The 13521-nt window shown below is 57.9% G+C and overlaps 1 protein-coding gene across 1 annotated transcript in view; it reads right to left on the bottom strand.

The window, feature by feature from the left end:
- Positions 1 to 222: 222 nt before the first annotated feature.
- JMJD6 (jumonji domain containing 6, arginine demethylase and lysine hydroxylase) overlaps positions 223 to 13521 on the bottom strand; it is a 32871-nt gene continuing 19572 nt past the window's right edge. The window contains exons 7-9 of the mRNA XM_035893362.1: positions 6607 to 6702; positions 4331 to 4391; positions 223 to 329 (exon numbers count right to left, since the gene is read on the bottom strand). Coding sequence (XP_035749255.1) covers positions 4352 to 4391; positions 6607 to 6702 — 136 coding nt within the window. The 3' untranslated portion in view covers positions 223 to 329; positions 4331 to 4351. The remainder of the gene's footprint in view (positions 330 to 4330; positions 4392 to 6606; positions 6703 to 13521) is intronic.

The raw sequence follows: 13521 nt of genomic DNA, 5'->3' as shown, positions 1-13521 counted from the left end.
AGCTTGAACAGCCCCGAGGGTATATAGGGCCACAGTGTCTTCATCTCCTAAATCAGTGACTTTCTTTGTTCTCATGTCTTCCTGGGTGGGAGAGGTCTGGACCATGGTGCAATGAGACGTTGACCCCAAGGTAGTTTGGGGAGAGAGACATCTGAACACACCCAGCTTGCTTCAAGAGGATGCCAGCCAGATGGCCTCGGGCAAGAAGAAAAAGGAAACTCAAACTTACCTTTGTTCTTCCTCGAGTTCTTCTTTGGTCATCATTGACTTGTACTGGTTTCCCCTCAGCTTTCCAGGACTGTATTTAAAAGAGAATGTCTCATCTGCAGCTGGAGAGTGGGAGAGGGAGACACAAAGAAGAGCAAGAGATTCTGTGAGCCAGAGACCTCCCAAGAGCAACAGTCAACAGCAGTGGGCTTGTGCCTTAAGCTTCTCGCTGACCCCTGCTCCCACACATGCACCCTAACCACTATGGCCACTCCAAAAGATATTTCCACAGTCAGCTCCAGTCTCCAGAAAGCCTGGGCAGTGTCGGGGAAGCTGTGCGGATTGCAGTGGAGAGCCAAGGGCTTTCTGGATGGAGGACGGCAGGAGTCCCAGCTGCAGACAGCACTGGCAACAGCAAGGGCTGCTGCAAGCGAGCGGCCCTGCTTGGAAGCAGATACCAGTAAATCCTACAGCACAGGAACCATATGCTATTGCTCTCTTTGGATTCAAAGCCTTGCAGGCCCATCTTGGCTTATCAAGACATGCTAATCCTGCCCTGATTAGCTCATTGCATTTTCCGCTTCTCCTTTCCAGACTTGCATTCCTTCTCTCTCTCTGCATGTCCAGGGGCCCTTTCCCATGCTTGGTGCTCACAGATGGTGCCATGAACAGAGCTGTCCCAGGCCACGCAGCTCAGCAGCTCTCCTGCAAGCTGTGACAAAGCTTGGGAAAAAAGGAGGTGCCACATTCCGAATCCCTGGGCTGCAAACTGAACTGAGTCAAGGCAGCCCCAGGAGCACCAGTACAGTTGGGTCCAAGTCCCTCTGTCACCAGTCAACAGAGCTGAAGAGGAAACCAAAGTCTCCTCCTCCAGGCCTGGGTGCTCTCCTGCCCAGCTCGCCAGCCTCAGCCCTGTGCTAATTAGAGCACCAAAGCTCACAGACTCTGAGCCAAAGCCGATCCTTTTCCAATCGGATTTTGTTCGAGCACTATTTGCTTTTAAAAACATCTCCCCTGCTTTATCTTCCTACAGACAGGAGAAAACAACAGGAGTGGAGGTCAATCCAAAGGGCAGCCCAAGAAGAGCGGCTGCTTTAGGTAGTTACCTTTATTGGTTATCTGTGGGCTGGTTATCTGTGAGCCTTTAACTCCCAAGGACTGCAGGACTCAGCTGCTGCACATCAAGCTATCTAGCACTGCTGTTTCCATATCCACCCAGTAATATCTGCTGTTTCCACCAACCCTCAGAGCCCTGGGGGTGCTTCTGAGGGGTCCACAAAAGATGATGTTACTGTAGAATCTGCGTGGCCCTGAAAAATTGTATGTTACCCACAACCCAAATATCCAGGATGCTACCTCCCAGCACCAGCATGACCCCAAAAGTGGTGAAACTCCTCTGCCTTCTGCAGCAGGAGAGAAAGCCCCAGCTTGGACATAACCTATTCCCTGTCCCCGGCCACCTAGGAAGCCCCTTCTTATCCTCACCGCTGCTTTTGCAGGCACAACATTCAGGACAGCCTCTCCTCCTCCACCTGCCCAAATGAAAAACACCCCACAGCCCCTCTCCTCCCTTCCCAGAAGGATTCAGAATCAGCAGCTTCCCCTTACTTTCTGGTCAATACTCCCCTTAAGGATTTTCTCCTCCTGTCCAGGGTCAACTGCTTGATTTAGCGAGTTCTCCAACCCCAAGCTCACGCGTGCACTTGGCTGCTGCCCGAGCTCTCGCAGACCTTGGGGCCTCCCACGCGAAAGGAAAGTCAGAGCCTCATTGTGTAGATGGGGGGCATGGGGCTGAACGTGCCGACCGCTGCGAGGTCACTGCCACCGGTGTACAGAGTGTGCCTGGAGTGATGTTAGCAGGCTGGGAATTTAACAGAAACCTCCTCCCTGCAGATACCCACATTTCCTCCTTCTTCTCTACGTCTCTGTGTCCCTGACCCTAGGGAGCTTCCCTGGGAAGTCCCGGTGGATTACTGCTCCGTTACTGATCCAGAGTGTTTCTCTAATCCCAAAACACCATCGCCTGGGGGAACAACGAGGCAAACCCTTTCCCTAGCATCTTCACAAGTATCCAAACACAAGCACCCCCATGCTCCGATCCCACAGCCCCAGACATTCAGCTCGGCCATATCCCACTTCCCTCAGTGGGAGAACCCTCCAAATCGGCCAGCAGACAAGTCTGGCCAGCTGGAAACAAGCAGCAATGCTGTGGCTTATCAGCCCCTCGGGTGGCCCTAACAGTGCACGGGAAGAAAATTCAGCTGGCTGATGCTTTGGGAGATATTAAGAGAAAGAAGAAAAAAAAAAGAGGGTGTAACATCCTGTTTCTTACCCTGATGCAGAGCTGGAGCCAGTTCACTACCTCTGTATAGCTCGCCTGATTTCAAGGACAATTAAGATAACTTTTTTGTGCGTGGTTTTCTGCCAAGTAGATTGAGATTTGGGATTTTGCCTGTCCCGAAAAAAGGGCAGTTTAATTGCCACCCTGCCAGAAAAGAACAAGGGAAGTGGGAGGCGAGGAGGCTACCCACCTCCCTGCCCACATGTTGTGGCTAAAAAGGAGCCAGCATGTGGCTTTGGAAACCACTAGATGTTTTCTGAGCTCAGGAACTTTCTTTGCAGACTTAAAACAAACTTCAGGAAACACACGGAAAAGGGGAGGCCGGGTTTTTACGTGGACAGTGAAAACACTACAGAAATACGAGGTGACCTACTTACTCAGAGCCTCCGTGAGTTCATATTAAAGAAAACATTTGTCTTCCACCTCTCTGCCCTTGTGCTGCCAGCACTGTGGCCCTGGGCTCGCAGCGTGAAAGCAGCCCCTTGAGTGCACCTCTGCTCCAAACACGCTCGCTCCAGCACACCCAGGTACCTGCTTCCCCCCTGCCAGCTCCCCAAAGCAGGGAGAAGGCTGCTCTGGGGGCTTTGGCCACCATGGCAGTGTCCCAGGCTGCCTATGCCTTCCTGGTGTGCCCAGGGGGAACCTCTGCTCACAGGCTTGCCAGGCAGCAGCTCAGTGGCTTGAGTTGGGCGAAGACCAAGCAATGCACAGGAGAAATGGTGAAGGAAAAAGCGAGGTTTCTCCCCAGCAAAGCCAGGGCACCACCATTATTCCCAGTTCATGCCGCTCATCATCGAGCTGAGCCATCGCTTTACCTAGTCCCGTTAAAACACCTCAAAAATGATGTAAATAATTCAGGAGAGGGGTTGGTGGCTGTCTGCAGGAGATGCTTAGGGAGGATGCTGGCATAGCCATGACCCATGGCCAGGCACTGTCACCTCCCCTTGCTCCCAAGCCACAGCCGCTTTGGGGTGATGCACAGCAGTGCTGGAGCAGCCCTGAAACAGGGCTGAACCGAAGGAGGCAGACCCTGGCAGAGCAGCGTTACTGAGCATCCATTTGGCAGGATACATCCATCATTCCTCAAACCAGCTCTCCCACAGCCCCACACAGTAACATCCCCAACCACCAGTGCTGCGAGGAAGCCTAAAGGGGTGCACTAAATGTCTTTTGGGAACCCCATCTCCAAAGGCCCCCACCTTGCAGGCATGGCACCAGGATTAAAATTCGATTCTCTGTGGCATTAGGCGTAATCCTCCCGAGCCAGGGGATTGCCACACAGCGCCTTAAACAGGGCAAGCAAAAAGTGGGGCAGGGAAGGGGGAATGCCCCAAGCTCTCCTGCTGCCCAGGGCCACCCCGGGCAGGGGCTCCTAGGGACATCCCAGCACCTCTGGGGCTGCTCAGGAGAGCAGAATCCCCTTCAGACTACACACACACTCTTGCTTGGCACCACCTGTTTAATTTTCTTACTAGTGCAGCAGTTGTTGCCCCAATTAGTCAATTAATCGTTTTCCAATCAACTAATTGGCTAATCAGTTAAACATGGCTCTGATAAAGCCCTCGGAGATCAGCCTGGATGTGAGCAAGGAGTTTTTGGGGCAGCTTCATCACAAAGCTACCCCATGGCAAACAGCCCAAGGGCATCTGGGGAAGCAAATGGGCGCTGCTGCTGGGGTAGGAATTTCCTCAAGGAAGGAGACCATCCCTAAGCACTCGGGGGTGCAGCCCCTCAGACCCGTCCATACCCTCCCCACAGGGTGCTGGCTTGCTTGGCACTCACCATCCTCATCCTCCGGCTCTTTCACCACCAGCTTCTCATCTTCTGAGTCCGGATCTTCCTCCTGGAGGAGTTAAAAACAGCAGCCATGAGAAGGTGCTGTGCTAAATAACCTGCACCAGAGCCTGCAGGGCAGGGAGGCAGAGACTGGAGCTCCCGAGGCGAGGGCTGGGTACCCCTTCCCTGCCTCCTTCATGGAATAGGCCAAAATGATGCTCGCTAATGAGCGAGGTTCGTTAGTCTGCTTTGTTATCACTTGTCAATGGGAAGGATTTGGCCTTGCTTACTGCATTTCCACCCTAAGGCTGCAAAATGCAAGTGCCTCCCCGTAATCAAGGCGATATTAAGGTTTTTAAGAAGAACCCTGCTTCCTGGTGTCCCCAGGCACAGCCTTGTGCCTGAGCACCCTCCCAGGCTGCCAGCCCCTGCCAGCACCCCCTGTGGCCCCTATCCTGCCTGGGGACATGCAAGGGACTGAGCCACAAGCTGCAGGGACTTCTTCTGTGTGCCCCCAGGCCAGGCTTGGAGGGACCATCCCAGCGCTAGGAAGAAGCAGGTCCCCAGCAAAAGCCACCTTGCAGCCACGGGCCAAGCAGCTGCTCAGAGGCACAGGGGCACTCACCAGCTGGGACCAGTGGTCCAAGGCAATGCTGGCTCCTCTAAGACATGCCTGCCCACGCACACCATGGTGGCACGGCTGATCTCTGGAGCTCAGACAGGAGCAGCAACAGCATCTTATGTTTTATAAATGCAAAGCAATGTTGGAAGTTTTGGGGGTTGCCTCCTACAAGCTACAACAAAGCATCAAGCCAGGTTCCTTCCCCTTGTGGCACACACAGCAGAGAGAGTTGTGCAAATGGCAAACAGGGAGGGAGAGGACTGCTCCGGCTCTGGAGATAAGACAGGGACACGTGGCAATGCCCCCACGTATGTGACTTCCTCCCACAAAGCACAGCACCCAGCACCCTGGCTGCAAACCTCCGCAAGCCAAGCCTGGAGGTCGACAGCACCTGGAGCACACGTCCTCCTGCATCCTCCCTGGCCCCATGCATTTGATTCAAAGTGATGGGGCTGGCGTGCAAAGGGCAAAGCACATGGGCAAGAGGGGAAGGAGCATGATGGGAGCCTGGCAAGCCGCCACGCTGTTGAGGACAAGGGAAACGACAGGGTGAAGGAGACCCAAAGGAAATTAAAACAGTCCGAGAAGGATCCTGCGCAGAGCCGAGCGCTGGCTTTGCAGTGCACAGCTCCAGCTAAACTGCTGGAGCATGGTATGCAGCCCTGACCCAGAACTGGGTTACTTTCTCATCGGTGAGGAATGCGCATTATTCACAGCCATTTGGCTTCTTGTTGCCACCCGGCTCCTGGGCTCCCCAGAAGGACACGCTGCCGTGATCCCCGTCCCCTGCAGCCACCGCTATTTTGGGCCATGCTTCCAAACATGGGCACTTCCCACCAGACACCCGGGTTTCCCCCGGGGATGGCTGAGAGCAGGGCAGCACCCAAAGGAGAGGCTCAGGGAGGGGATGCTCAGCCCTGGCCCTGGGGACTCGGCCACAAGCCTGGGGCAGTGGTTCCCAGTCTCATCTGTCTCTCCCTGTGAGCCAGGACACCCTCAGGGAGACCCAACCCTCCAGGAGCCCAGGCGTTAGGAACTGAGCATTTAACAGTGGAAACACATATGAAATTTGAGTGCCAAACCTCCAAGGAAGGAAGATATCTCTGCTCCAACCCAGAAGAAGAAACATTTGATGGGAGCAGAGGGGGAGCGGCCAAGGACGCCAGGCTGGCAGGCAGCAGCATCATGCCCTGGCCGTGCTGGGAACCCCCGGCTCGTGGCAGCCGGTAGCTCACTGCAGCTCAACATTTTTCTGCTTGGATGGCTTAGAGGCAGATGCCAGCACCTCCCTTCCCCCTGCGCTGCAGCTCTGGCCTCACCATCCCCGTCCGTCTGCCTCGCTGGGCTGCCTGCTGCCCCACAGCCCCCCAGGCTGCCTTAGCGTGACCCCACTCGCTGATCCCCACGGGGGCCAGGCATCGCTCCCCGCACATCCGAGAAGCACATTTGCACCTGGAGCACTGCTTCTCACTGCTTTAAATGGACCAAGCCATTAAAAGCCCACCCAACCCCCCCCAGGGGGAGCGCAGCAGGCAAGCTTTGCCCCCCCAACCCTCCATGGCCACTCCTACCCTGGGACGATGTCCCACCCATGCATGGACACCAGCACACTCTCCGCTGTGCCACCCTCCTCCCCAGCCCAGCTCTCCGTCCCACGCACCTCTGCCTTGCTGGAAAGCTCTGCATGGCCGCATCCATCCTCCACTGGTCCCGTGTGCCCGAGGCTGGACCCAGGTGAGGCACCCAAAGGTGGTATCTGCAAAGAGGCAAAAGCTTTGAGCACAGACCTCTGAGCCCTCCCCGTGGCTCAACCAGCCCCAGCAGCATTAGCACACATGGACAGATGCCCGCATGTGGCCAGCAGCCTGCCTTGCCCTGGTGCCCAAGCCCATGCTGCCTCCGATCCGTGTGCCAAGCCACAGCATGACTGCTGGAGAGGGGAACACCAGAGACCTTCGGTGCCCAGCCCTGGAGCTGGGGTTTGGAGCTCATGAGCTGCCCTCTGCAGCAGCCCCAGCCCGCAGGACTGGGACCCTTGCAAGGAGCCATCGGTGAAGGGGGGGGCAGCTGGGCCAGCACTGGGCTCGGCTGCCCAGGTGTCCTGGCAGGGCTGGAGGCGGCTGCCCGGGATGCTGATGCAGCAGATCAGGGCTAGCAGGAGGGGAGAGGAGAGGAACAGCGCAGTACGCTCAGTTTGTTAATGCTTGCAGGGCCTGCTCTGCCAGCTGCCTTCTCCATCGCAGGATAATACCCCCCCAAAACCCTCCCAACCCCCTGCCGCAATCCCAGAGCTGGGGCTTCCCTGCCCTCTCAGCCTCACATCAGCTTTGAATGCAGAATGGCCTCAACCCCCCCACAAAGCCTTCCTTCCCCTGCCCTCTCCCAGCCCAAACGCTTTTCAGCTGAACCTTTCCCTGCTGCGCTGGGAGGGCGGCCACGGAGGAGGATACGCGTGGGCAGGGAGCGGGGACAACACGTCCGTTGGCCTTGCAGCAAAAATACCAGTGCTGGGCTGGTAGCAGCCTCCGGGCTGACTTCAAAAAAGTCATAAGGGACAAACCCCCCCACCCTGAGCCTGGCTCTGCCCCCTGCCTCTGCCAGCCAGGGTGGAGGGGAGAGCCCCCCCTGCCTGGAGCACCCTGGCAGCCCCAGGAAGCCTGCCCCAAATTTCAGGGCTCCTCAGCTCTGCCATGGCCGGTGGGTGCTGCTGTGCCGGTTCCCCCCACAACCATGGGGTAAGAGCAGCTGAGCCAGGGGCTGCCCCAGGCATGGGATGCTCTGCAAGAGCAGGGTAGCGTCCTACAGCTGAGGAACGGAGCGGGAAGGTGTTGGGGCAACACTGGGAGGCTTGACAACCAAAGAGGACATTAAAGCACCCCAGGCACTGCTCCCCTGTATGAAACACAGCCCAGGGGCAATACGAGGAGACTGTTTTGAGTAGTGGGGAGTGAAGAAAGCATGGACCAGGGCCAGACAGCAGCAGGAGCTGCTGGAGAAGCAGGGACCCGAGTGCTCCAGCCGCCAGCCCAGAAGCCAGCATCTCTCCACAACTGCACGCCAAACAAGAAAGCCTCTCTGCAGCAAAAAAGGCTGACAAGAAGCGCTGCAGGGAGACCATGCACATCGTTATCCGGGAGCATCTGGAGGAGACTGGACACGGGCTGCCCAGGCCAGCTGCTGCGGCGAACAAAGATTGCATTGCCACCAGCACCGGAGAGGGGACGTGTTCGGCGGCAGCTGCCTGGCCCCGAGGCCCCACGGGGCGGGGAACGTGCCCTGCGCTCCCAGCCAGCTCCTGCGTGCAGGCAGGATGGACCCAGCCCACTTCCCAGCACATCCCATGCCCGCTTACATCCCAAATTGTACCTCTGCACAGCTTTCCAGGGGCTTTGGTGGGCCCAGCGCCCACCACCGCAGGGTTAAAATCCAGCAAGTCATTTACCTTTAATACCAATGCAGCAATGCATCTGCCCTGGCTTTTGGCAGGTCTTGGCTTTAGAGCCGAAGCATTTCTTGGATCATCAGACACACATTTTTGCCCTTTAGCTTCCACAGCCAACAAGTGAGATGCCCACGCATGAAGCTGACTCAGGAATGAGGCCGAGAACCCCAGGGACATTTTGGGCACAGGCAGCCCCGACCACAGACAGCCCCAAGTTATGCAGGGGAAGACGGCTCAGACACAGGAGCTTGGTGTCGTTTCCCCCCAAATCCTCCCTCATGGCTCTGCTGCCGTGCGAGCCCTCTCCCAGCCCTATGGGAGGTGGAGGCTGGGCTCCCCTTCACAGCATCATCTGGTTTTCAGCTCATTTCTGGCCATTTCCTCCTTGTTTCCTCCATCCCTGGCACAAACGCCCCTGAGTAATGGGTTTCCCTTCTCAGAAGGGACACAAGGAACCCATGGAGCTGGGTGCCTGGGTTTCTCTCCCTGTCCCCAATCACAGGGACAGCCCTGGCACCTACGGGCAGGATGGGGACAAATGAGTACCCCATTCCAGCTATGGGAAAAGGGAAATCCCAGGCTCCAAATCAGGGGAAGAAAATTGTCTTGGATTAAACTCCCACTCCCGGGCCCTGTGTGTTGCCATTTATGGCTGCACTTTCTGCTCCAAGCCTGATGCAAGATGTTGCAAGAGGGAAAGAAAGCAGACAGGAGACAGCCAGCCAGAAAGAGAAAAGCCAGGAGGAAAAGGGGAAGGAAGAAGCCTTTACAAAAAGAATAAATAATAATGTTGGGCAGAGTTTAGCAAAGCAAAGCAGCTGCTATGTCGGCAGCACCCTTTCACCCCACCGCTGCAGCTCTCCATCCTCCCACCAGCCAGAGAAGCAGAGGAGTTTTCCTGCCCCAGGAAATGGTCCTGCCAGCCCAGGGGGGTCTGGGGGGCTCTGCCTCCTGCAGAGGCAGCACTTTGGCCGGTCTGACCCCACCAGAGCACAGGGACCATCTGCTCCCACCAGTCCCCCCCATCACCACTGCAGGCAAGGACGAGGCACAGAGTGGCCAGGGCCCTGCTGAAGCTCCGGGGCCATCCGGCCCCCCGGTGAGGGGTCAGGCAGCACCAGGTCTGATTAGGAGAACACCAGTGTGTCCACGACTGGGATGGAAGGGAGGGCACAGGCTCCCCAGGACGGTGACACACGCCCTGCCTTGATTCCCAATTTGCAGACACTGCAAGAGATGATGCATTTGTTATCAGCACAGACCGCACCGGCTGAGAGCCAGGGCACATCCGAGCAGTTACGGGTCCAGCGGGAGAGCCCTGCATCCCGCTGGCAGGGGCCTGTGCCGCTGCCAAGGCTGCGACGAGGGGTAGCACATCACCGCACCCCCCCCTCAGGCTGCGGGGTGGTGGAGCTCCTGCCCCAGCCCTGTGGCAGCACAGAGGCAGCCTGCACAGCTGCCAATTAAAGCCAGACTAATTAGACACCCTCTCCCCTCTAGCACTCGGGAAGGCAGACGCGCGGTATTAGAGGGGGAGATGCTGACTTCTTAAATGTAAAGAGTCCCTGCTGGGAGCTGGGTGGTTTGTGCTTCTGCTGCCTGATGTGTCCTGCTGGGAGCCCCCAGGAAGGCACAGATGGGGGTGGGGGGCACCGGGGGAAGGTGCCGGGAGCTTTGCAGAAGAGGCAGGTGACATCCCCTTCGTGCCTTTGCTATCCGGGTGACAGCACAGCATGCTGTCCCAAACAGGCAGGTTTTGCATGACTTCCCCTGGCTGGGACGAGCTGGGCACCTCCAAGTGCAAGGCTCCCCCTTGCTGGATCGCCTCCAGCGCCGTCCCTCTCTCCCCACTGTCACCCGCTTGACCCAGCTCTGTCTGAAGCCACCAGCTGTGGTTAACCCTTGGCAAACCAGCCAGGCTGCCATGCCCGGCAGAGAGCCTAGCACTGCCCGCTCGCCCTCCCCATCTCCCGAGCATCCTGGCCGGGATGGTATCCCAGCAGTGGTCCTGGACCACCACTGAAAACCCTGCCCTGTCACTGCCATCTGCCGTTTCCACGACAGAAATAGTCATTAGAGAACCGAAGTTTTCTGACTGATTCTTGCAGGAACGAGACTCGGCAGCCCCAGCGATGCTGCAGTTCCCACCCAACAGCTTTTCATTAGGGGATCGCTTTGACAGCACTGCCTCATCCATTAACAAGCTGGGGATGGGGATGAGAACAGACAGCGACACACTAATTAACTTTTTTTCAGTGATGGAAGCCAGCAGAGACAAGGGGAACCACTACCAGCAGTTAATGGAACCAAGGACTCCTGGGCTCCTTTCCCTGCTCTGCCGCTGCTTCATTTTATAGCCATGAACATGATGCTGCAATGGTCTGCTCCTCCCAGAGAGAGGCAGGGAAGCCTCGACCCACACTGGTTTTAGCTGCAGGTTGCACGTCGCAGGCTGCCCTGGCAGGAGGCTGAGCCACACAGCAGCCCCAGCTCCGGGTGCTCAGCAGAGACTGGTGTGCAGGGGCAGGGAGAAGGGAAGGGAGGAGGCAAGTGGGGTGCACAGCTCCAGGCAGGCGTTAAACACGCCAAGGCTGCGCTCCCTGAGCAGGTTCATCCATCAGCATTTTGGTTGAGTGGTTAATGGCTGCAGTGAATCTGGACCAGCCCGGCGCAGTACGTGCTGAGCACACAGGGGACGGGAGTGGGTGGGGGGGAGGAAAGAAAGGTCTCTGAGTGCTGAGCACAGCCCCCTGCTCGCTGAGGTACCAAGCCAACCAAGAAGCCCTGAGCCTGCAGCAGCCCCGACACTGCCGGGAACCCGCAACTGAGTAGACGGCGCCTGGAGCCTCATCTGCTGAGTCACACCGGGGGACTGCGGCCCTCAGCCGAGCCAAGCCGGGTTTGATAGGGCACGTTTCCACCAGCAGCCTGCAAAGCACTTGCTGCTCTGCCCGGGGCCAGTCCCATCCGTGCCTGTAACACCTGCTGGGCTGGGGCCTAAGCAGTGCTGGAGGAGGAGGAGGATGAAGCAACTTTGAGGATATTTGCAGGGAGCAAAACCAGGGAACCCAGGGGAGACTCTGCAGAGCTGTGGATGTTCTCCTCAAGTCTGTGCTCAGGATCGGCCCCTGGATCAGCAGCCCAGGCACTGCTCCCTGCTCACATGTGTGGTGCCTGCTGGAGACACAGGTCCTGCCTCTGCTGTGCCAGCCAGCCCTGCCAGCCCCCGCCAGGCAGCTTGTGTCGAGTGGTCCTGGCAGCGGCGAGATCACATGTGGGCCAGCACTCCCTAACACTTACTCAGCAGCGAGAAGCATCCCTCTCCCTTCCCACTGCTCTCCACCACCCCCCCCAGATCACAGCCACCACCTGGTCCCCATCCTTCCCAGAGAGATGCTGCTCAGGTCCAGGGTGACTTGCCCTGCCTTGCTCCTACAGCGAGGTGACCATTCCCAGGAGGAAAAACCAGCCAGGAGCCTACTCACAGGGCACAGCCAGGCTTCTGGAGGACACAAGACCCCTTGTGCCTCGAGTAAGGGCTCGCCTCCAGGCATGCAAAGCCCTCTTATCACACTGTGCCCAAGCAGGGATACAGGAGTGGAGCCCATCCCTGAAGGCAATAAGCATCACAGCAGTGCCCGTTCAAAGAAATAGGGACTGAAGAACAGCCAGAGGGGAGGAGAAACATTCCTGAGAAGACTCAAGCTAGTGTCCCGACAGGGTGCTGCACTTCATCAAGAGCACTGGGTGCACCCCAGGCCCCACAGCAGCTCCAGCTGGGTAGCCAGTTTTGCTGCCGAGCTAGCCCAGCCAGGACCCAGCCGGCTAATGGCAGCCCAGGGGCTCTCCAGCTTGACAAAGATCCTGGTGCTCAAAGGCACCAATAAATCACGCAGCAGAGGGACAGATGTGGCTTCCAAGATGCTGGGATGAGGGAGGGGGCTGCTCGAGAGCTGTACCCAGGGCCGAGGGGTGCCAGGAAGGGGAAAAAGCGAGCCCCCAGGCTCAGAAACAACACGGGGAAGTGAGGAGGAGCACAGGGAGGCAGAGCCAGTCCCAGCCCCGAGAGCAGATCAGGGCTCACCCCTGGGCGTTGCAGAGCAGCATGGTAGGGAGGGGGGTGCGCAGCCCCCTGGGACCAGCCCAAGGCCGTCCAGTGAGTCAGTGGCGATGCTTTCCAAGGCAAGGGCTGTCTGCGCACTGCCCAGCAGCCTGGATACAGTCGTTGAGGATTATAAATGCTGCTAATAATAGCCAGCAGGCGCCTGGGCCCCAGGCCTGTGCTCCCCAGCTGAAAGACACTGCCTGCGCACGGAGGATGCATCACTCCTGGACTTCTGAGCCACCCCATTACTCACTTCCCTCCACTGGGGCAAGGAACGGCCCTGGGAGAAAGCCACCAACACCACGCATTCAGGCACCTCGGGTTGCCACCACATCCCATCTGAGCTGGGCAAGAGCTCTTTCCACGGGTGCTGGCTCACCCTTTTATTTTTAAACAAGATCTGGTGCTGGAGGAGGATTTACTGGGCATTTATAGGCAGGGCTGCCCCCCCAGTTCAGCCAGGGGTCAGACCTTGGGGCCAGCGCCCTGCTGGGGCTGGGAGGGAGGGGGGAGCCAGTCCCTTCCCCCCAGCAGGCAAGGGCAGCCCGGGGACAGCCTGAGGGGACCCTGTGCTGGCAAGGGGACAGTTTGCTGCAAGCCACAGAAAAAGGATTCAGACGGGAAGAATAAATACATAGACCCCCCCAGGACCTGGACTAGCTCCTGGGAGAAGAAAAAGACTCTTGGGGGCTGGATGCGCAGACAGGAGAGGCTCACGCAGACAAACACCTCTCTTCCTTCAAGTCTTTGCTATCTTCATTATTTTTAAAAGTACACCTTGGGGTCAGCGGTGGAAAGGAGCCGGAAACATCACCCCCTTTCCCCCCCACCCTGCTGCCGCCCTCGGGGACAACGGGCTTGTCCCCCCGCGATGGCAAACCCCGGCTTTTGCCCCAACCTCCCTTGTTTCAGAGGAAAACCCGGGCGCTGCCCTCCCGGAGGCAACCGGGAAGGGACAACTGCGGGGGGACCCCGGCTGGGGGGACCCCGGGGGCCGGGGAGAGGCTCCGCAGGGAGCCGGGCTTTCA

Source organism: Egretta garzetta, unplaced genomic scaffold (assembly GCF_000687185.1).
Source record: "Egretta garzetta isolate BGI_Z169 unplaced genomic scaffold, ASM68718v1 scaffold34, whole genome shotgun sequence".
Taxonomy (NCBI): Eukaryota; Metazoa; Chordata; class Aves; order Pelecaniformes; family Ardeidae; genus Egretta; species Egretta garzetta.
Note: the sequence above shows the minus strand (reverse complement) of the source record. Positions and strands in the feature narration are given on the sequence as shown.